The 23,279-nt window shown below is 41.4% G+C and overlaps 1 protein-coding gene across 1 annotated transcript; it reads left to right on the plus strand.

Annotated features, from left to right (window-relative positions):
• The first annotated feature begins 1,011 nt into the window (after positions 1 to 1,011).
• On the plus strand, positions 1,012 to 18,108 carry LOC118571748 (gastrula zinc finger protein XlCGF57.1-like). The gene is made up of 4 exons (XM_036171000.1): positions 1,012 to 1,105; positions 12,048 to 12,174; positions 12,382 to 12,442; positions 15,949 to 18,108. The coding sequence occupies exons 1-4, from the start codon at positions 1,103 to 1,105 to the stop codon at positions 17,558 to 17,560; spliced, it is 1,803 nt and encodes a 600-aa protein (XP_036026893.1). The 5' UTR covers positions 1,012 to 1,102; the 3' UTR covers positions 17,561 to 18,108.
• Positions 18,109 to 23,279: the final 5,171 nt, after the last annotated feature.

A 23,279-nucleotide genomic window follows, 5' to 3' on the forward strand; every position in this document is an offset into this window, starting at 1 on the left:
ACAGAACAAGCCACAAGCAACTTGCAAATTCCACAGCTGATCTTGTTTCCTCAGACTGAAGGCCTCTGAGTCCTCACCCGAATGGATCTCAGCTGAAGTGCTGCTGAAAGCTAAAAGCTTAAAAAAGTCTCTAGTTTCTGATCCTCACACCGTATATACCTTTCTGCCTCCTGCCACCACTTCCTGGGATTAAAGGCATGTGTCACCATGCCTGGCTTTTTCCAGTGTGGCTTTGAATTCACAGAGATCTGGATGGATCTCTGCCTCTGGAATGCTAGGATTTAAAGGGTGTGTGCTATCATTTTCTTGCCTCTGTGTCTATCTAGTGGCTGTTCTGTTTTCTGACCCCAGATAAGTTTATTAGAGTGCACAATATAGTGGGGGACACAATATCACCACAGTAGACTCCTATGTCAAATAGGCAATAATATATAAGTGTATAAAATATATATATTTTAGTCATCAGAGTATTGAGGCTCTCTATGAAAAATAGATATAATTAATAAGTTCAATTTGTCCTGTAGGGTTTACTTCCCTAAATCCTGTATTTACATTGTTGGGCCTTTTCTAAAGAATAACAGTTTAAGAGAGTGCAAATTAGTGCAATTTTTTTGTTTTTTAAATTAAACTTTCTTTTTACAAAAATGAAAATCATAGCATGTTTTCTACAGTATGCCTGAGGTATTGCTAGCCCAGAAAGTGCCAGGTTTCCTTTGTCTTTTCTCAGTTTCATAGCAAAACCTAATTCCCCAGGAAAGAGTCCTGCTGAGTAAAAGTTCAGGAAAGACTTTGCAGTCCAGCCCCAAGTTCTGCAGCAAAGCCAATCTCTGCAGGTCTGGGACAGTTCTGTGTCTGGAGGGCTGCCAATCATTTTGCTCCCTCACTTCACAGCACTGTCCCTAAGGGAGCTGTTTAGATCACTCAGGCCTCAGTAGCCAGTCAGGACCTCCAGATGGACTGCCAGTCAGAATGGGGAGGGCACTTCCGGTCCGCCCTGCAGCATGGTCTGTGGCTCAGTAGTTATAGGTGGATCTCCAGTTCTGTGTGCTGGGCTGTGACAGGCTGGTAGAAGTGAGAAGAGCCTGTGATCTCGGAATCCACCATGGTGAGTCAGGGGCTGCTGTCCCTCGTGGGGAGAAGCGGCGGGAGCCAGAGTGGGGTCACACCGGAGCTGTGGACATGGCCTCAGGACGAACTGTCTGGAGTGATTCCCTCTTGTCCCCTGAGGTCCCTCAACTCCTAAGCAGAAGTGGGACCTCTGAGTGATTTATCGCTGGGGCATGTGCCTTCACAGAGCAGTGGGGAGTGTGAGTCTTTGTGTGGAAATATCCTAGTCGACATGCAAGGCATGGTGATTATGATGATCATGTTTTCATTTCATTCAGTAAAAACTGTGGCCATGGACGGCAGATTTGCTAATTTGCAGAGCTATGGCCAATTTAGTGTCTTCTAAAAGTTCTGCACTTGACACTGAACATTCAGGTGTAGGATCCATCTGCAGTTAATTCTGTGCAGGGTGTAAAGTCTGTGTCATTAACATGTTTGCATGTCGATGCCATGGTGGTTCATTTACCTGTGTTATTAAGGCCACACTTACTATGATTCCTGGCCTCCTGTGGTAAAATTAACTCTATATTTATTGTGATTTTTATTTCCAAGTTTGCTCTCATGTTCTTGGATCTTTTTATTCTTTCTCAGTGCAGTGTTTTGTTGTTGTTGTTTTTTAAGATTTATTTATTTATTATGTATACAGAAACGTGTGCCAGATCTCATTACAGATGGTTGTAAGCTACCATGTGGGTGCTGGTAATTGAACTCAAGACCTCTGGAAGAGCAGTGGGTGCTCTCAACCTCTGAGCCATCTCTCCAGCCCCTGTTATTGTTGTTTTTAAGATAGGTTTTCTTAGTGTAGCCCTGGCTGTCCTGGAACTCACTCTGTAGACAACCACCCAGTTCAGTGCAGTCTTTATTACAATTTCATTCATAGTTTGAAGTCAGATGGTGTCACTGTGTGTACTAGTTATTCAGTGATGTGTTGATCAGTTTTTCATTCATGATGACATTTTCTCATGCGATTTTTGTTTCTCATGCAATTCAGTCTGTAACATAAATTGTTAGACTTTAATTGGGCTTTTGCTGTACCTGTAGCTCAAATTCTACTTTGTTGTAATATTGACATAATAGACCCATGGTTGTTTTCTACTCAAGGTTAGTCCAACTCCCTGCTAAGGAAGCCCATCCTCCATCAGGCACAGTTCCCAGTGGGATTCCAAACTCTGCATGTGTAAATGTGCTCTGTTACACCCTTTCCTTAAAAAGATTCTTCATTTATGTTTGCATGTGTATAGAAGGAGATGGTGCCTGTGTCCTAGGCAGGCAGGCGCCATGCATCTAGGGAACAGAGGAAGCATCCCATGACCCCAAGCAGAGACAGCTGAGTCCATCCACGTGTGTCACCAACTGACTGTAACCATTGAAGTCAGTTGTTGTCATCCGGGTCTTTCACCTTCTCTCAGTCCCCAAACACAAGATGGTGCTTGGCCCCATTTCCTCCCAGTCGAGTCTGGTGTGGGCTGTGATCAGACAGATTGTGACTCTCCATGTTTGCTGGACTGAAGACTTCTGGGTTTAATTTGTTAAAATGGTTTAATCAGTGGTGGTGTTGCATGCTTTTAATCCCAGCACTTGAGATGAAGAGGCAGGCAGATCTGTGAGTTTGAGGCCTGCCTGGTCTGTTACTTAGGGAAACCCTGTCTGCAATATAAAAACAAAAACAAACAAACAAAAAGAGTTGCCTTGGTCATAGTGCATCACAAAAAGGGAAGAGCCAGCAAGATAGGTTATGTAGTAATTTGTTATATTATCTCTGTATTCTCCACACGTCCTGGGGAATCAAGTAAGCCTAAATAAAAGAGTAATGAACAGTAGAATATTATGTTTACTGGATAAAGATTTGTTACCTTTATTTATGATGCAGAGTATTACCTTAGGAGAAGGTGTTATAGTTGTTTCTGCTACATTTGTTTAATGTTGTAAGGATGTGTTACATTTGTCTACCCTGAATCTGTTTAATTATGAAGAGATGTGTTGCTGTTTCACTTTACCTGCCTAAGTCACCTGAGTAGTCTAATAAAAAGCTGAATGGCCAATACCTAGATCGAGGAGGGGTGCACAGAGCTGGTGGGCAGAGAGAATAAACAGGAGCAGAAATCTATGCTTGAGAAGAAAGACAGGGAAGGAGGAAGAAATGAGGGAATGAGAAGGAAAGAGAAAGACACACCCAGGACCAGGAGCCAGGCAGCCACCAGCCTGACATGGAGACAGCAGGAAAGATATACAGAAAGAATGAAAGGTACAAAGCCCCGAGGGAAAAGGCAGATAAAGAGAAACAGGTTAATTTGAGTTGAAAGAACTAGCCAGAGATGAACCTAAACTAGCCCACACATTCATAACTAACAATAAATCTCTATGCCATGGTTTGAGAGCTTGCTGTTGTCCCCCCCAAAACCCCTGTACATTTGATGTTTCAATGTGGGGCATGGAATTTTCACATCCTGAGAAAGCTGGGGAAAAAAAGTAAAAGGAAAAAAAAATACAGACAGAGCTCCTTTAAGAGGTTCTGCCGTACAGAAGAGCATGAAACAGCCTTTTTAACCATAAGGATTAATAGCAAACTGGGGGGCGTTTTTCCACCAACCCCTCAGCTCCCCAGAGTTTTCTTGAGTGGGAGCAGCAGGAAATATTAGATAGAAGGATTTAGATTGTGGTGATGAATACATAGAAAATACAGGATAGCCTCGAGAGGGCCTGGAACCTTTCCCAATGGGCCCCGACTGTCTCTGCCCCAGGGTATTTCTAGAGGCACCAAGGGGTGGAGCAAATGACCTCTCCCAGCACAGCCAAGTGCAGACCATCTCACACACCTGAACTCAGGCCTGTGGTCTGAATCATCCTGTCTGTGCAGATCTGCTGAATAAAGCCACAAGGAACATGAAAACGGGGTCCCACAGGTCCCCCTTTCTTAATATATAAAAGAGAACTCGTTATTAAGAGTTCACAACAATCTCCATAGCTGTTACACCTCCCAGAATGGGAGTAGAGGATGATAAAGATGGCATTTCACTTTGGGATTGGGTCCAAGGTGACTACAGCAGTCGTTAGCTGCATCAAGCTCTCTTTAAACCAAAAACTCTTAAGGCAACTACAAACTTAAAGAATCCCTTAGCTTCATCATTACCATTAACAGGTTGACATAACTATTCCTATACATAGTCACAGTTCTCTCAATCTTACAACTCAAAGGAAACTCTTAATAAAATAATTTGAATTTTCTTACTAACACAGCATAAGAAAAACGTCTGATGTATTCACATCAAACTTAAATATATCCTTAACTCCATAAAACCAGGGTGCATTAATATCAATAGGTTAAACATAATTTCTGCAAATATACATTCAACCTTAATTCGCTCATAACTCCTCCTTTTCTTTATAATTTTTAAACAATCTCAAACCTAGTTAGAAAATACCCAAACTTATATAATTCCTACAAACCCTTATTGAAAAGCAATATTCTCAATCTACCCATTAACACTTCGAAAACTTTTAGCAAAACATCCAAAAGCAGTTTCTTTCTTTCTTCCTTCCTTTCTTTTTTTTTTTTTTTGAGACAGGTTTTCTCTGTACCTCTGGAGGCTGTCCTGGACTAGCTCTGTAGACCAGGCTGGCCTCAAACTCACAAAGATCCGCCTGGCTCTGCCTCCTGAGTCCTGCGCTTACAGGCGTGCACCACCACTGCCCAGCCATTTTCTACTTCTTACTTTTAATTATTATCACTATGTCTATTAGAATGATTCTCTTAACTAGACAGAAAGTAAATACATCATTTCTAAAGTTTAGAGTTATAGTCAGCTTTGCTATACAACACTGGGATTTAAGGAGTGTTGTCATTATAGAATTGTGATACTTGTTGCTAGTGCACTGTAACATTCACAGGATAAAGCCACACTCCAAGTCGCCAGGTCTCTCAGCCTTTCTGGAACCAGCAGAGATGCACTGTCAGCGGTAAATGGTTTTTAGCTAGGGGCTATCCCGTCACCCAAATTCTTAATAGCTAGCTCCTCTAAGTGCCTCAATTGAGACAAACATTTCTATTACAGCAGTTCTTTGGTTTGTTCTACCAAAAAACTTCACTTGACTCTGAGGGTGAAATTCCCATATTTAGCTGCTGTAAAGCTCATCACAAAACTACTGCACAGCTCTTAGGTGATATAAAGTATTTTTCTAAAGGAGCTACTAAAGCCCAAAGCAGCACAGCTCTGAACTCTATTTCCTCCCTGTTTTCATTAACCAGTGACAAAACCTCAGAAACACTAATGGAACCTCTTTCATTCTGTTCCTTTATAGGAACGTCATTGGAGCTGACCTTCCTTAGCTCCACGCCCCTTACCGGGAACCACCTAGCTTCATTCTCCTCTTGTGAAAACATGCAAACATGTCCTGGACTAAATATTAACACAGGTTCAGGACCCTTCCATAATCCCAAGCAGGGATCTTTCCATTTCACTTGAGCAAAAGCTGCTTGGATGCCACTGTGCCAAAATCTATCAGTGGCAGACTGCTCATGGGACATCCATACTCAAAAAGTTCAGAACAAAAAGAGCATGATTTCTTTTTGAAGTTGTCTTTTAAGACTGCAATTAGCCCTTTCTACAATACCTGACTGAAGATTATATGGCATACCTGTTTTTTGTTTTTTTTTATTATTATTTCCTATTGGGTCCAAAATTGTTGAAATGCCTTACTACTATATATCCAGAACATTATCAGTTTTAATAATTTTTGGTACACCCATATATGAAAAACACTTCAAGCAGTGCATAATTACATGTTTTGTAGCTTCCCCAGGTTGTGCACTAGCCATTAAAAATCCTGAATAAGTGTCAGTGGTCCCAGGAACATATTTTAATTTGACAAATTCTGTAATATGAGTAACATCCATTTGCCATTGATGATTATGAAGAACACCTCGAGGGTTTACCCCTAAGTGAGGGACAGAAAGATATTTTGGACATACCCCACATCGTTTAATTATTTGACGAGCTACTTCTTTGGTAAGATTGAATTGCTTTCTTAACCTTTTACTATTTTGATGATGAAAAGCATGTGACTGTTGAGCCATTTCCACTTGGGATAATGCTAGTATCTTTGTTAGCTTATCAGTGACTGCATTACCCTCAGCTAAAGGACCAGGAAGTTCAGAGTGAGCTCTAATATGGCCCACAAAGCATGGCAGCTTTCTTTTGTGAATAGTGTCTTGATTTTGTTGAAACATTTTGACTTGATTGTTGTTAGTTCCACTATTTTCACCAAAACTGTTTCTGTTCAAAAGAGTCAAGAACACAGATGTTCTCTCATGAAACATATCCTTCATTTGCTTACTTTGAGAAAGAGCACATTCAGGATTTCGTATTTTCAATCCATTAGCTTTAAGTCCTGATATTATTAACAGTTGTGATATTTAGCATTGATTTCTTATAAGGAACTTTCAGGTGAAGCAACTCTTTTGTAAGACCACTAGATTTTTCTGAAGTTTGTTTCCAGTCTACAAAGCAGTCATTGGTTTTGTGAATCCCTGTTTCCTTTTCTTCTTATTACATTTGCAAAGGAATCACTCACTGCAGGCTGTTTGGTCACAAGGTAAAGAATTCTTAGTTTCACTAAGTTACTTCATGTCTAAGACAACATTCAGTGCATAAACTGCTTTCCCTTTTTTAAACGATTTTAAAGGGGCTTGTTTGCTCTTATAGGTAGCTGTTTGTCTGATCTGAGTTCTCAAGAGGTAAGATTAAGCTTTCTAGCATTGCTTTGAAAAGAAACTTCATTCTGAGCTGAAAAGTTTTTGGACAGTAGCACCATCTTTAGCTGAAATACTACATTTCCCAGAATTCATTTCTCTTCCTCAGCTCACTGTTAAGAGCTAGCTTATGGACTCCATTTCCCATAGTTCTTTTTGGGTCCAGGAGTCAACCTCCAGTTCTCTTTTACTGGACTTGCTTACAAATTCTTGCCCAGAAGGTTTGAACCAAGTTTTTTTGCTTTTGCCATGGCAGATTTGAGCAAGCATTTTCGATTTTCCATTATGGGACCTTGAGAGATTTCTATTCTCTCCTCAGCTGGCTTTAGCAGGTGTTGTCCTTCCTCAGACACTGGCCCCAAATCAGAACTGCACCTGCCTCCTTAGAGGCCTTGAGGCTGGCATCCCTCACAGCACCTTTCCTGGGGCTTGTGTTTGCCTTAGCCAGTCAGTGAAAAACAAACATTTACAACAGCTTGTCACAGCTCCTTCAGAGACATTTTCTCCCACTGATAGATCTTTATCATATTTTGCTTGTTCCTTTCCCCCAATGCAGAGCTTCAGATATCTCAGGCTGCTCTGCTCCTCTGCTAGCTGCCTCTGGAAGCAGGGCCTTCCTGCACCCCCCCCCCCCCCCCCCCCCACCCCCCCGCCCCAATCTTCCTCAAACTCCAGCAGCTTTGTCAGGTCATGCATTTTCTGGGGAGGAGTCTTTCCCTTTTCTGTTTCTTTAGAGAGTCAGTTCCCAGTTTGGTCTCAGTTTATCCCTTCTGCCCCAGAAACCGTTTTTCACACTAAAGTGGCGGCTTTTCCTGTTACTGAAGGTAGGGGCTTTTAGGGGCCTGTGAGGTTTGTGTTCATAAATCAAGCTTAGCAAGGGAGGTTTTTGCCATCTCTAAGCTTGCATTAGGACAGGTGTTTTGCTTCATCAGGCCTTCTCCTGGCCCAGTCCCCCAGTGGGTTGTGTTTGTCTGGGTGCTCAAGGACAGAGTTTATGCCAGAGGCAATCACCCCTCAGGGCTACACTCCCTTTCTCATGGGACTCAGTTGAAACAGAGCTTTTCTGAAAGAGAGGCTTTCTCTGACAGAAAAGAAAGCTTTTCTCCTGGTAGTCCTGTTCTGCCCTGGCTGGGTTCTTTCCCAGACAGCGTTCTGACTCAGCAGCAAAACTGCTTCAGACACAGTTTAGCTTTATAGCTTTCCCAGAAAGGTCCTTTCTCTGATGGGAAAGCTTTTCTCAGATCTCTTTTTGCAGCTGTGGACCTATCAACCTGGGACTTTAGGAAAGCGGACAACTGTGCTGTTCCCACCGACTTTAGCTTTGTTTGTTCATTAGCAATCTTCTCCTGGGTCCTGCACCTTCCTGCCTCTGTTATGCGCCCCAGGAAGTTTACAACTGCAGGAAGCCTTGTATTCCCAAAATGCACTCCAACTCAGAGAACCTGGCCAGTTTCCTTGGGTTTTTGGTCAGAAGAGAGAATACAGTGTTAACAGAGTTTGCATTACTTCAGGGGATCTTTGCATTAGGAGGATTAGGAGCACCTTCTCATTCTGAAATGCTCACTCACAAACAAAATCCTTGATGCCTCAGCTCAGATGTAACTAAAATGCTTGGCTTTTTTGCTTTTCCCAGTAAACAGTTTTCTCCCTTTGTGGCTCTTTACCTGCTCTCTTCTAAGTGTTTCCATCAAGGGACTTTGACCCACAGTCTTTTACTAGCTTGAAGAGACAGGGCTTAGAAGAGGTTTTTAGGAACTTGTCCTCACCTCCTGCATTGCAGGGAGGATTTTTAAAGCTTGAAAGAGAAGTTAGACAGTTTTGCTGTCTTAAGAGATTTGTTGATTTCCCTTGGAACTAATTACAGGTGATTCCCAAACTAATATCTTCAGGTGGTTCTAATCGTTGTCTTTCTCAGAAAATAAAGCTTTAGTTTTTAAGTTTAAGAGAGCTTTTGAGAAAGATTAAAGCTTTTTAGAGAGAATTTTTTCAACATTTTTTTCCAAGAAAAGATTTTAGTTTAAGTGAAAGATTTTTATTTCCCCCCAAAAAAGACCAACTGTACCCAAAACTTCTGAACTTTAAACTTTTTGGCTTTTTATACCCCCATTTTTGCCTCAGGGGGAAATCCCTTTCTCCTGCTGCTTGGACTTAGCATTTCAGGTGTCCCCAGGTCAAAAGCTTCCACAGGAAACTTTTGCTTCCCCATAAGCTCTGAGAAGAGCTTTTTCACTACCTGTAAAGCTCAAAGAAAGAGTTTTTCCAGTTTGTGTTCATAGCCCCCAAAGTTAGAAAATTGAAGAGTATTTCTGTCTAGTTGCCTTTCTTATCTTAAATTTTTTCTACACCATCTTATACTTCTAAGTTTTTACTACACTGTATTGCTATACTATAACTTATACTGATTTTTCACTAATAGAAATTGAGAAAGGGACAGAAGTTAGAAAATTTTGAAAAAAAGAATTTTGTGCAGCAGCATCGGACATCCTTCCTGTTTTCCTTTTCTCTCGAGGATAAACCCCCTACCCCTCATTTATATATATATATATATATATATATATATATATATATATATATATATATATATATATATATATATATATATATATTATAACACTGGCATGCCACTTTCCACTCTCAGGGCTGATCATATTTTCGCCAAAATCTCTGTAATTAAACTGTTATTTCCTTTGTCTTTAATCCCTGTTCATTTGTCTTTAGCCCCCCTCAACTTTTTTTGTGTTGAGTCACCCCCTTTTCTCCCTTTTTTAGTCCCTGTTCATGGCTCCTTTCTGCAGGGCATTTTCCCATCAACCCCAGAGTTTTCTTGAGTGGGAGCAGCAGGAAATATTAGATAGAAGGATTTAGATTGTGGAGATAAACACATAGAAAATACAGGATAGCCTGGAGAGGGCCTGGAACCTTTTCCAAGGGGCCCCCACTGTCTCTGCCCCAGGGTATTTGGAGAGATGCCAAGGGGTGGTGCTAAAGAAAGTGAGAACTGAAAGGTAACACTTTTCTCCAGAGCCAGAGAAGATTGCTACACTTATGCAGGGATTTCCCCTTTTGCAGAGTGAAGCAAAAGAAGCAAATCCTAGGTCAGAGAAGCAGAGCTCTGCTATGAAGCCCCCTTAAGAGGGCACTGAGCAGAACTCAGCTATAGCTGCTGTCCAGGAGAGGAGCAGGATTGCTATATCCTGTGTGGAGCCTATCCCCTGTCACACCAGGTATACCTTGACTTTCCTGAACAGTCAGAATACCCTTCCCTGCTAAAGCAGTTCCAGGCCTGACTTTCCTGAGCAGTCAGAAAAAATTTCCCTTCCAGGGTTGGGCTGCTTCTTTGCAGTTCGGCTTTCAGAGCTGTACTAAACAGCTCCAGGTGTCTGGGACACCTTCAGGGCAGAGCTGTTCTGAGCAGCTCGAGGTGTCCAGGATTCCACGCCCTCCAGGGCTGAACTGTCTGTCTCCTGGAGTTCAGTCATCAGGGCTGTCCTAAGCAGCTCAAGGTGTTGCCTGACTCTCCAGGTAGTCAGGACCCCTCTCCCCAGAGTTGTTGCTGAAATTTACTTATATTCTTGGTGCCGAAACTTGGGACCAAACCCACAGAGTAGAAACCAGTTTACTTATTGGGGGTGGGGCCAGGTGCCAGAGCCAATGTGGAGATCCTAACTGTCACTTAGCAGGTTCAAGTTAGACTTATGTGTTCAGGAAAGGGTGGAGATATGCAATAAAGACAGGCCCAGATGGAATAAAAAAACCTTTTATACAGGTTACACTGTCTTTAAAAATGCCTGTAGGAGCCATGCGGTGGTGGTGCGTGTCTTAAATCCAGCACTCAGGAGGCATAGACAAGCAGATCTCTGTGAGTAGAAGGCCAGTCTGGGCTACCAAGTGAGTTCCAGGAAAGGTCCAGAGTTTCACAGAGAAACTCTGTCTAAAAAAAAAAAAAAAAAAAAAAAAAAAATGGGTGCTGGTTTAAGAAAGAAATGAAAAAGTATATAGACAGTCATCGATAAAAAATAGTTTAAAATATAATAAAGTTGTCAAAGAAAGAGTAAAGTAATAAAAAAAAAAGAATAAACCACATAAAGAGAAAAAGTACACAAGGAAAGCCAGGTGGTGGTAGTGCATGCCTTTAATACCAGCACTAGGGAGGCAGAGCCTGGCCCATCTTTGTGAGTTTGAGGTCAACCTGGGCTACCAATGAGTTTCAGGAGAGGCATAAAGAAATACAGAGAAACCCCGTCTCGACAAACCAAAAAAACATGTCAGGCATTTGCTCTTGTGCTGAACTTTACCCATGTCATGACTTTTGAACTTTGGCATTGGTGACATTTTTTCAGAATAAAAATGCATGCATTGATGAAATTAATAGTGATCTGAATTGCTGAATTGTCGATGTGTAATATAGTCCCTACCTTTGTGTATGTTTTTACACTTTGTATCGTTTAAATATGTGTGATCTTATCTGTTGACCCATCTGTACATTCTCCCTCCCTTTTGGTGTTTGTTTTACTGTTTTAGGATCAGCATTTACTTTACTAATGTTCTTGAGAACTCATTGATCTCTCATACAGCAACTTAATAAAAATGCTTTTCTTCCTGGGAATTATTAGCCTTACAGTTCAATAGGGGTCACTCCAGCTTCTGATAGACAAATATAGAACTTGCGTGAATGTTTAACTCTAGGGAGAAATTTTGAGTGAGGCCTCAGTGCTTTCTGTTTTTTTTGTTAAAGACCGAGTCTCACTATGTACCTTTGGCTGTCCTGGCAAACTGTTCACAGACCAGGCAGGCTTGGAAAACACAGGTGTCTCTGCAAACTGAGGGTTGGGATTAGAGGTGTGCACCACCACACCCTTATTGTCCATCCATTCTTGAAATTAATAATGTTGATAAAATTCTGCTGAAGTATACTATATAGTGTTACTCTGTTTGCATGTCTCTCTGTGTATATTCCTAGGCATTTGTCCTGTTGTGCTGTATTCTATTCTGTGGTCACAGGAATGGAAGGTGTCATTCTCTTTTGATGTTCCCTTTTAAAATGAGCTGGTGACTGCATTTGGTATTTACTGACCCCTGTCATAGCATGTATCAAGCACACAGAATTATGTAGATATATTCCAGTGGAGTGTACATTTGAAATGCAGTCAGTCTCAACATTTCTATTATGTACGTCTATGGGATACTTTAGGATGCAGTGACCTATGAGGATGTGCATGTGAACTTCACTCATGAAGAGTGGGCTTTGCTGGATCCTTCCCAGAAGAGTCTCTACAAAGATGTAATGCTGGAAACCTACTGGAACCTCACTTGTATAGGTGAGAATGTGAACTTTCTGTCAGTTTTTAACTTAAGGAAAGAAGCCTTTCTTGGACATTGGTGCTCTCCTATAATTTTGAATGTTAAAAAAGAAAAATTCCCATGAATATATCAGGCATTGTTCTAAATAAAGTTCATGAAAGACAGAAATTTCAGTTGTTTCTAAGTTGCTGTAATGTATCACATATTCTGGTACTGTGTTTTAGGATACAAATGGGAAGACAACAATATTGAAGAACATTATCAAAATTCTACAAGACTTGGAAGGTAATTTTATTGTGTAACCTGATATATATGTATGTCTGTGGTAAGTACTGGATTCCTGGTTGCTGGATTCGTCCATCACTGATGCAGTGAGTCCGATCAAACCAAATTAATGAATCCAGATGTAATAAACAGAGCATAGCAAAGCAGAGCACTCCAGGGAGCTCTCAGGAAGGCCTGAGATAGAACAGGAGCGCACCCATGGCACATCTATGGGCCAGGTCTTAAATAGCCAGAGGGCTGGGCATGGTTCCAGGCATCTCTGTAGGAGGATTCGCCAATGTTGGCTTTCTGGAATGACGCCCCCTCTGCTGGAGATTGTGAACATCTGAAAATTTTGGGGGGTATATATGGGTGTAGGTTCAATTCTGTTAACTTCTTGCTATTGTGGGACCATGTGGGCACGGGGGAGTTGGGGGTGAGGTGGGCCAATGCTCAGCAGAGGTATGGCTGGAGAAGATTTGGATAGCTGCCATCCAGGAGACCTCAGGCATCTGTTCTTGAGGAGGCGAAGCATGCAGTTTGGTAGGAGAAAAAAATAGATTATCACTGGCCCTCCGAATGGGGCTAGCCATTGGTAGTAATCAATGCTTTATCTGTTTGTAAAAACTGCATTTGTTAAAGCTAACACTTTGAATCTTTGAAGTTATATCTGAAACCAGTTGATCCTTTACAATGAAGTCTGTGAATGAGGCACACCTGTCTGTATTTTTAACAGGACACATACTAATGAGCTATTAAGGAGCTTGTACCCTTGGGATTGAGGGTGCCGTTAAACTGGGGAATCTATTAGTACCCTGGTCCTCAAACACCATCAGATCTGAGAAGTATATGTAAATGAGCAGGAGTGAGCCAGCTTTCCAGTTTCCCAGGCAATTCCAAGTCTCTCTGTGGTCACTGGGCGACAAGTCCCAGAGGTAGCACTTGTTCAGATGCCAAGTCCAGAGGATCTAACAGATTCTCTGTGGAGTAGAAATTTGGGGAGACTGGCCTTCCTGTCTTGGCAGAGTGGCACAGTTGTTCCCCCACTGCGCCACTTATTCATAGTCTGGACACGATCTCAGCAGCAGTTAAAGGTGTGGAGCAGCTTTTCACTGTGTGACTGGCTTTGTTGCATTTGAGACAAGCCTCTAGGTGGAAGATCTTCTGTGGCAATCCATCTTCCAGGAGAAGATGAAGGATGCTTCCAGGAGTTGGCATGTCTTTCATAAAAAGCATGTCTTTCATAACCCAAATTATATTGGAGAGCTAATGTCTCTTTGGTGGGGTCAGTCTAAAGATGATGGTGAAGAATTTCTTTAACCTCAATTAAAATGGTGGCTGGTGATGTTCTCCAGAACAGTTTCAAAAGGAGTCACAAGCCATCTAGATTTTAAAACATACCCAATTATCAAGACACATTCAGGACATGTAAACTTAGGCATTCAAAACTAGTCTGAACCCTCAAGTGTGGCCACACCATTCACACATTTCCACCACACATACAAAGTAAACAGGATCATTAACTGAAACAGTTTTTTTAATAATGCTCCTAGCAGGTCGGGCAGCCTGATACCAGGATCCCAGAGCAGGCGCTGCAGCGGGAAACTGAAAAACAGAGTAGCAGCACATGCTGCCCAGTTGAGTAAGTCAGAGCGGCAAGTGGAGAATTTTGGAAAAAGAGATTTTTAGGAGAGAGGAAAGTATAACAAGTGTATTGAAGAAGAACAGGTGTAAGGGTGGAGTGGGCATGTAGAATTTTAGGGGTGGGGAGTATGGGAGGAGGGACCCCATGGGCTGCAGCAACGTGGTGGTAGTACTGGAGTTGGTAGAGATGGTGGACATGGTGGTGGAGGTGTTGAAGGTGGTGATGGTGGTGATAGATCTGGTGGAGCTGCTGGTGGTAGAGATAGTGGAGGTGGTGGTGGATGTGGTAGAGGTTGGTGGAGGTTGGTGGTGGTGGAGGTGGTGGATGTGGTAGAGGTTGGTGGAGGTTGTTGTTGTTGGTGGTGGTGGTGTGGTAGCAGCTCTGCTGGTATGGAGGAAAGAAGGAGGGAGCAAACAGACAAACAAACAGGCTGGAGACGTATATGCAGTAGTTCAGGGTTCAGGGTGTGAGAGCAGACAGGAACAGAGAGAATGGAGGTAATGTGGAGAGAATCCTGGTGTGACCAGATCATAAACCAGGAAGAAGAGAGGCAGGCAGATAAACAGAACTGGGGAGGAGGAGGAATGGGAGCATTAGAATCACAGTGTGGCCAAACTACTCGCTCGAAATAAGATGCAGAGTAACCAGGAAGAGAGAGGAAGGGGGCAGTACATTGGCATCCCCACTTTGAAGAAGAAAACCCCAGAGTTTCTGGGGAATGAACTTGGACTCAGCAAGAACCTATTTATTAACCATTTGCTGGGCATGTGATTGTGAGGGTGGGTACACAAATCACATCTGAGAGCTGTGTGTGGGGTGGACTCTGTAGTGAAGTCTCTCTCACACAGGGGAACCCCAAGAAAAGAGAATGTTGATACACTGAAACAGGCTGGAGTCACCTGGCACTGCAGTGGCTCAGCAGGCAGTCTGGAGGCTGGAAGAGGTCCTGCACCTCTTAAGACATTGTGGTTTGGGAATGGGAGGCTTACTGAGCTGCTCATTCAGTGTGTCAGAGATGGAGTGGGCAGAGAGTGAATGGCCTTCCACAGCCACAGCACATGGTTGTGGAAGACTACTCACCCTGGCCAGTGCACCAAGGATAAGTATTGGATCCCCGGTTGGTGGGTACCTATGTCACCAGTGCAATAAGCCAAATCAAACTGAATTAATATATCCAGATTTAGTAAACAAGATGCAACAACGTAGAGCACTCCCAGGTGACTCTCAGGAAAGCAGGAGGCAGATCATTAGAGCACCCATGGCAGATGTATGGTCTGGGTCTTAAATAGCTGGTGGGCATGGTCCCAGACATCACTAGGAGAGAAGCCAAGGATGTTGGGCTTTCTGCAATGGGGCTGCCTGAGCACGAGATTCCAAACAGGTTGAAAAAAATGTTAATGTGCCCTGAACTTTTAATGAAAAGCAACTGTGTAAATAGGCATGGCTTTGTGATGATTGTTAAATTGTCACAACACCATGGACACCAATGTCAGGTGGATGATCACTGTTTGTAAAGCATGTCTTTAATGACAAAACATGGAAACAATGCCATAATAGATGTCACAGTTTCTATCATATCATGTGAGAGGCATGTTGTAGAACTGCCCATCTAATTACCTCCCAATTGTCATATCATTGATGAGGGCATTAGTGTATTGCCAAGACCTTTTATAAGCAAAGTTTTGGTATTATACCTATTGTTCCTCATAAACTTGTAGTGACTGAATTACCATATTTTAGTGAGAGGAGCACTTTATGAGAGACCAAGTGATTGTCTTGGTCTAGAAACATGAATCTCTATTCCACATCTGTATGACAAACAAAACATGTGACTATGTGAATGCAATGTGAAAACCCATTATTTGTTATCTTCCTTTACCAGATATGTCATCTGTCACTCTGTATATAATCCATATATGCATAAGGGGAATGGAAAGAAGCATTGGACTTCTGTTTCTCTCAGAACAACTGGAAGATATGTGGTAGTCCCCATTATGAGAAGACTTGATGACTGTGATACAAGTTTACAATTAAATAGTTTTCCAACTTCAGTGGGAATTCATCAACAAACTCTCATTGGAGAAAAACCTTTTGAGTACCAGGAATATGGAAATTCATCTCTCTCTACTGGTTCACTGTGCACATGTGGTGTGGCTCACAGTATAAGAAAATGTTATGAATGCAATCAGTGTGGTCAGACCCTGAGTTCTTCAAGTTCTCTTCAAAGATGTGAAAAAGCTCATGTGGGAAGAGAAAATACTAAATGTGAGTCATCTACTACAGGCTTTAGGCTTGACAGGCATCTTCAAACACACCAAACAACCAATAATGAAGAGGCTCTCTGTGAATGTAATAAACATGATAAAGCCTTTAGATCTGATTGCTCTTTAGAAGTATACAAAAGAACTAATTTCGAGGGAAAATGCTATGAGTATGATCAAAGAATTAAAGCCTTTGCATGTCACAATCTTCATCATCAAGTACATAGAATTCGAACTAGAAAGAAATGCTATGAATGTAATCAATGTAGTAAAGCCTTTGTACAGAAGAGTGATCTTCACAGACATGAAAGAGTTCATACTGGAGAGAAACCCTATGTGTGTAAACTATGTGGTAAAGCCTTTGCACAAAAAACTAATCTTCTAAGTCATGAAAAAATTCATACTGGAGAGAAACCATTTGAATGTTATCAATGTGGTAAAGCATTTTTAATGAAGAGTAATCTTCTCCGCCATGAAAGAATTCATACTGGAGAGAAACCCTATGAATATAATCAATGTGGTAAAGCCTTTGCACAGAAGATTAGTCTTCAAAGTCATGAAATAATCCATTCTGGAGAGAAGCCCTATGAATGTAATCAATGTGGTAGAGCCTTTGCCACGAAGAGTTATCTTCCCACCCATGAAGGAATTCATGCTGGAGAGAAACCCTATGAGTGTAATCATTGTTGTAAAGCCTTTGCACAGAAGAGTAGTCTTCAAAGTCATGAAAGAATTCACACTGGGGAGAAACCCTATAATTGTAACCAATGTGGTAAAGGCTTTGCACACAAGGGTAGTCTTCAAAATCATGAAAGAATTCATACTGGAGAGAAACGCTATAAATGTAACCAATGTGGTAAAGGCTTTTCACAGAAGGGTAGTCTTCAAAGTCATGAAAGAATTCATACTGGAGAGAAACCCTATAAATGTAACCAATGTGGTAAAGGCTTTGCACAGAAGGGTAGTCTTCAATGTCATGAAAGAATTCATACTGGAGAGAAACCCTATAACTGTAACCAATGTGGTAAAGGCTTTGCACAGAAGGGTGGTCTTCAATGTCATGAAAGAATTCATACTGGGGAGAAGCCCTATAAATGTAACCAATGTGGTAAAGCATTTGCAAAGAAGACTAATCTTCTCAGTCATGAAAGAATTCATACTGGACAGTACCATATGGATGTAATCAATGTGGTAATATCAGATGTGAGCTGCCATGTAGGTGCTGCAAACTGAAGTCTGTTTTCTACAAGAGATACTTGCTGGAGCCCAGTTCCATAGGGGTTTAGGTCCCAAAGAAGAGATCAGGCATTAGTAGAGGAAGGAGAATGCCATGATCTGAGAGGGAAGCAGTAGAGCTGCTGCTTTACTGAAAAATGACTCCACATTTTATGCTCTATAACTGAATCTTAGTTTAGACACAAGCAGATTAAAAACAGACTTACTGATTCCAGGATAAAAGCAGCCATCAACTTCATTACCACATTTTTACTGAGTCAAATAGTGATAAATTCAGCAAGTATCTTAATGCCTTTCTGGATGTGAGCCCATTGTTTCCTTTCATAGTTGCTTTCATCCTTGGAACTAGGTCTATCCAGTTAGTAAATCATTACGTTCTCTATTTTTCGTGTAATCTTGTGTGGAAGTAGGCATAGTCATCACATTGTGTGGTTCCATGGTGGTGGGATTTTTTCAAAAATTTTGTTTAAAGAGACCTCCCTGCCTATGTATACATTCCCATCCTCCAGTTTAGCCAGCAAAAAAAAAAAAAAAAATTCCCTCAGTAAAAGGCATGAGGAAACTCTATGACATATAGTGAGAGTTATTAAAATTGAAATAAAAATGATGCTGGAGGGCTGGAGAGATGGCTCAGTGGTTAAGAGTACTGACTGTTCTTCCAGATGTCCTGAGTTTAATTCTCAGCAACCACATGGTGGCTCACAAACATCTGTAATGAGATCTGGAGCCCTCTTCTGACCTGTAATCATACATGCTGTATACAAAATAAACAAATAAATCTTTTTTAAAAATGATGCTGGATTTTTATTTCTTTTAAGATTCATTTTATTATTGTTATCTTTGTGAGTCCACATGAATAGTGTAGTTTGATATCAGATGTCAGCCTGTGTGACCCAGTTCTTCCTTTCTACCATGTTGGTTCTGAGGACCACACCAGGTCCATCAATCATGATTTCAAGCACCTTCACCTCCTGAGCCATGCCATGATGAACACTGAGCCCTGATATTTTTTTGTTAATCATTGATTTTTGTTTTTTGTTTTTTGTTTTTAAACAGGCTGATGAAGTTCAGACTGATCTTGAACTTCAGGCCTTTCTGCTTCCACCTCTAGTTGCTGGGATGACAGGTTTTACTAACATGCCCTGTTTATGCAGAGGTCTTGTATTTGTGGAGCAAGTATTCTATTCAGTGCTGCCATCTGGTATGAAAATATTGATGTATGAGTTTTTCATACACAGGTCTACACTGAGAACCTGCCCCAAAACTGCAAACGCAAACTTTTGTGAAAATAAATTGTGTGGTGTGTGTGTGTTTTGTGATGGAGTCTATGTCAGTTGCCTAGACTGGCCTACTACTCACTCTGTCCCCCTTGAATCCTGCTTCTTGGCTTGGCTTCCTAAGTACCTGGAGAACAGGGCTGGACTAGGGAGTGAGCAAGCCTGAGCACAGAGTGGCCTAATTGTGTGTCTGGAGGTTCACAGGTAGTAGCCAGAGGTGCATGACAAGATCAGAATGTTTCTAGGGTTGCTTTAAAATCCAGAACCTTGCTTGAAATGGAATGCCACCAGTTCATCATGGAAGGATGGGAAGAGGCCCAGGATTCAATTCTCTTTGGGGTCCAAATGTCCTGAGATCTCATGTGGGCTAGGGTAACAGATGCAGTGGGTTGCATTGTTTATAAAGAGAGAGATATAAACACTCTGAGGCTATGGTCATGGCTTAGTTGCAGCTTTAGTGGCCTCATATAGAGAGGCTTTCTATGCCAGGGCCAGAGCTGTGCCCATGAGTCCCTGGACAAGGACACAGACAATGATGAAAAAGAGATTTCCTTCTTGCTCACTGGGGGTGCACACTAAGCTGAGATTACACAAAACAGAAAAATCTCCCAGGTGGCAAAGTATGGCAAAATCCTTTCACCTCTGATATGGGAAACTGAAACAGAGAAGGAAGACAATCGTGGCCAAAGCAACTATGGGTATTGCTCCAACTGGTTATTGTCCAGTTGTGGTGAGGTTCAGGTCCAAAACTGGAGGTGTGCAATTGGTGAGGGCAGGGGGCTGACAGGATCTGAGGGTGAATCTGAACATCTGCTGCTTTATTAAAGAAGGCTACACTTTCATACTCCATAATTGCACACAGGTGTACATTGGAATGGGAGGAAGGGGGCTTGTGTGCTGGGTTGGGGCTTGTGAGCAGGGATTGCCGTCTAGGCCCTTCAACTTCTACTCAGTCCCCAACACAAGATGTTGCTTGGTCCCCATTTTCTCCCAATTGAGTCTGGTCTGGGCTGTAATCAGACAGCTTTGTGACTCTCCATGTTTGCTGGACTGAAGTCTTTTGGGTTGAATTTGTTAAAATGTTTAAATCAGTGGTGTTGTTTCATGGTTTTAATCCCAGCACTTGAGATGCAGAGGCAGGCAGATCTGTGAGTTTGAGGCCTGCCTGGTCTACAGAGTGAATACCTAGGACAGCTGGGACCGTTAAATAGAGAAGCGCTGTCTTTGTTTATCCGGTATTTGTTTAACTATGGAGAGATGTGTTGCTGTTTCACTTTGCCTGCCTAAGGCACCTGAGTAGTCTAATAAAAAGCTGAATGGCCAATACTTAGGCTGAAGAGGCATACACAGGGCTGGTGAGCAGAGAGCATATACAGGAGCTCAAACCCATGCTCGAGAAGAAAGAGAGGGATGGAGAAAAGAAAGAGGGAGGGAGAAAAAGAGGGACACACCCAGGACCGGGATCCAGGCAGCCACCAGCCAGACATGGACACAGCAGGAAAGATATACAGAAAGAATGAAAGGTATAATGCCCCAGGACATAAGGCAGATGAACAGAAACTGGTTAATTTAAGTTGAAAGAGCTAGCCAGAGATGAATCTAAGCTAGGCCAAGCATTCATAACTAATAAGTCTCTATGCCATGGTTTGGGAGCTTGCTGGTGTTCCCGTAAAAATGCCTGGTACATTTGGTGTTTCATGTGTGGCATGGTTTTTCCACATACATCTTGAGAAAGCTGAAAAAACAAAAAAACCCAGTAGAAAGTTTAGCATAGTTTAGTGAGAGGAGCACATTATGAGAGACCAAGTGATTCTCTTGGTGTAGAAACATGAGTCTCTATTCCACATCTGTATGACAAAAAAAAAAAAAAAAAAATTCACTATGTGAATGCAATGTGAAAACCCTTTATTTGCTATCTTCCTTTACCAGATGTGTCATCTGTCACTCTAGATACAATCCATATGAGCATAAGGGGAATGGAAAGAAGCATTGTAATTCTGTCTCTCTCAGAACAACTGGGAGATATGTGGTAGTCCCCACTATGAGAAGATTTGATGACTGTGATACAAGTTTACAATTAAATAGTTTTCCAACTTCAGTGGGAATTCATCAACAAACTCTCATTGGAGAAAAACCTTTTGAGTACCAGGAATATGGAAATTCATCTCTCTCTACTGGTTCATTGTGCACATGTGGTGTGGCTCACAGTATAAGAAAATGTTATGAATGCAATCAGTGTGGTCAGACCCTGAGTTCTTCAAGTTCTCTTCAAAGATGTGAAAAAGCTCATGTGGAAAGAGAAAATCATAAATGTGAGTTATCTACTTATGGCTTTAGGCTTTACAGGCACCTTCAAACACACCAAACAACCAGTAATGAAGAGGATCACTGTGAATGTAATCAACATGATAAAGCCTTTAGATATGATTGCTCTTTAGAAGTACACCAAGGAACTCAATTGGAAGGAAAACCCTGTGAGTATGATCAAGGTTATAAAGCCTTTGTATGTCACAGTCTTCATCATCAAGTACATAGAATTCAAACTAGAGAGAAATGCTATGAATGTAATCAATGTAGAAAAGCCTTTGTACAGATAAGTGATCTTCACAGACATGAAAGAGTTCATATTGGGGAGAAACCATGTGAATATAATTAATGTGATAAAGTCTTTGCAGAGAAGAGAAATCACAGTCTTGAATGATTTCATACAAGAGAAAAACCCTATGAGTGTAATCAATGTGGTAAAGTCCATGCATAAAAGAGTAGTCTTCAACATCATGAAATAATTCATATAGGAGAGAAACCCTATGCATGTAATCAGTGTGGTAAAACCTTTGCCACAAAGAGTTATCTTCTCACCCATGAATGAATACCTACTGGAGAGAAACCCTATGAATGTAATCAATGTGGTAAAGTATTTGCATGGAATAGTCATCTTCAAAGTCATGAAAGAATTCATACTGGAGAGAAACCCTATAAATGTGACCAATTTGGTAAAGCATTTGCAAACAAGGGTATTCTTCACAGTCATGAAAGAATGCATACTGGACAATACAATATGGAGGTAATCAATGTGGTAATATCAGATGTAAGCTGATGTGAGCTGCCATGTAGGTGCTGCAAATTGAACTCTGTTTTCTATAAGAGGCACTTGCTGGAGCCCAGTTCCATAGGGGTTCAGGTCCCAAAGAAGTGATCATGTATCAGTAGTGGAAGAAGAATGCCATGATCTGAGCTTGAAGCAATATACCTGCTGCTTCATTGAAAAATGACTCCACATTTTATGCTCTATAACTGAATCTTAGTTTAGACTCAAGCAGGTTAAAAGCAGACTTAATGATTCCAGGATAAAAGCAGCCACCAACCTCATTACCACATTTTTCCTAATGCAAAATTGATAAATTCAGCAAGTATCTTAATGCCTTTCTGGATGTGAGCCCATTGTTTCCTTTCATAGTTTTTTTTCATCCTTGGAACTAGGTTTATCCAGTAAGTAAATAATTACATTCTCTATTTTTGGTGTAATCAGGGAACACAATGGGGCTTCTAGTGTGGGAGTAGGCACAGTAATCTCATTGTGTGGTTCCATGGTGGTGGGCATTTTTCCAAGAATTTTGTTTAAAGAGACTGCCTTGCCTATGTATACATACCCATCCTGCAGTATAGCCAGAAAAAAAAAAATTTCTACAGTAAAAATCATAAGGAAACTCGATAACATATAGTGAACTATAGCAAGATTTATTAAAATTGAAATAAAAATGATGCTGGAGAATTAAGATCGGCAATGTTGAAATGGTGGAACTTTGTCAAGCAGCAATGGTCACGGTGCAGTCCATACCAGGTACTAAAGTGCTAAACAATTTCTCATCCCCTTTTATTTCTTTTAACATTCAATTTATTATTGTTACCTTTGTGAGTCCACATGAATAGTATAGTTTGAAATCAGATGTCAGCCTGTGTGACCCAGTTCTTCCTTTCTACCATGTTGGTTCTGAGGACCACACCAGGTCCATTACCCTTGGGTGCAAGCACTTTTACCTGCTGAGCCATGCCATGATGAACACTGAGCTCTGATATTTTTTTGTTAACTGTTGATTTTTTTTGTTTTTTTCTTTTTAATCAGGCTGAGGAAGTTCAGGCTAACCTTGAACTTCAGACTTTTCTGCTTGCCCCTCTATTTAGTGGGTCAACCGGTTTTATTACTATGTGCTGTTTATGCACAGGTCTTGTATGTGCTGAGCAATTATTCTATCCAATGACAGCCATCTCATATGAAAACATTGACACAGTCGAGTTTTTCATTTACAGATCTGAACTGAAAACCTGCCCCCAAAACAAACCAAAACTGTAAACACAAACTTCTGTTAAAATAAATGGTGTGTGTGTGTGTGTGTGTATTTGTGTGTGTATGTGTTTGTGTTTTGAGATGGAGTCTGTCT

Source organism: Onychomys torridus, chromosome 21 (assembly GCF_903995425.1).
Source record: "Onychomys torridus chromosome 21, mOncTor1.1, whole genome shotgun sequence".
Taxonomy (NCBI): Eukaryota; Metazoa; Chordata; class Mammalia; order Rodentia; family Cricetidae; genus Onychomys; species Onychomys torridus.

Bases quoted from the DNA above. Each gene is read 5' to 3' on its own strand.
- LOC118571748 (XM_036171000.1), top strand. The intron at 12,175-12,381 runs GTGAGAATGTGA...ACTGTGTTTTAG, and splicing joins CTGGAACCTCACTTGTATAG to GATACAAATGGGAAGACAAC. The intron at 12,443-15,948 runs GTAATTTTATTG...TTCCTTTACCAG, and splicing joins AATTCTACAAGACTTGGAAG to ATATGTCATCTGTCACTCTG.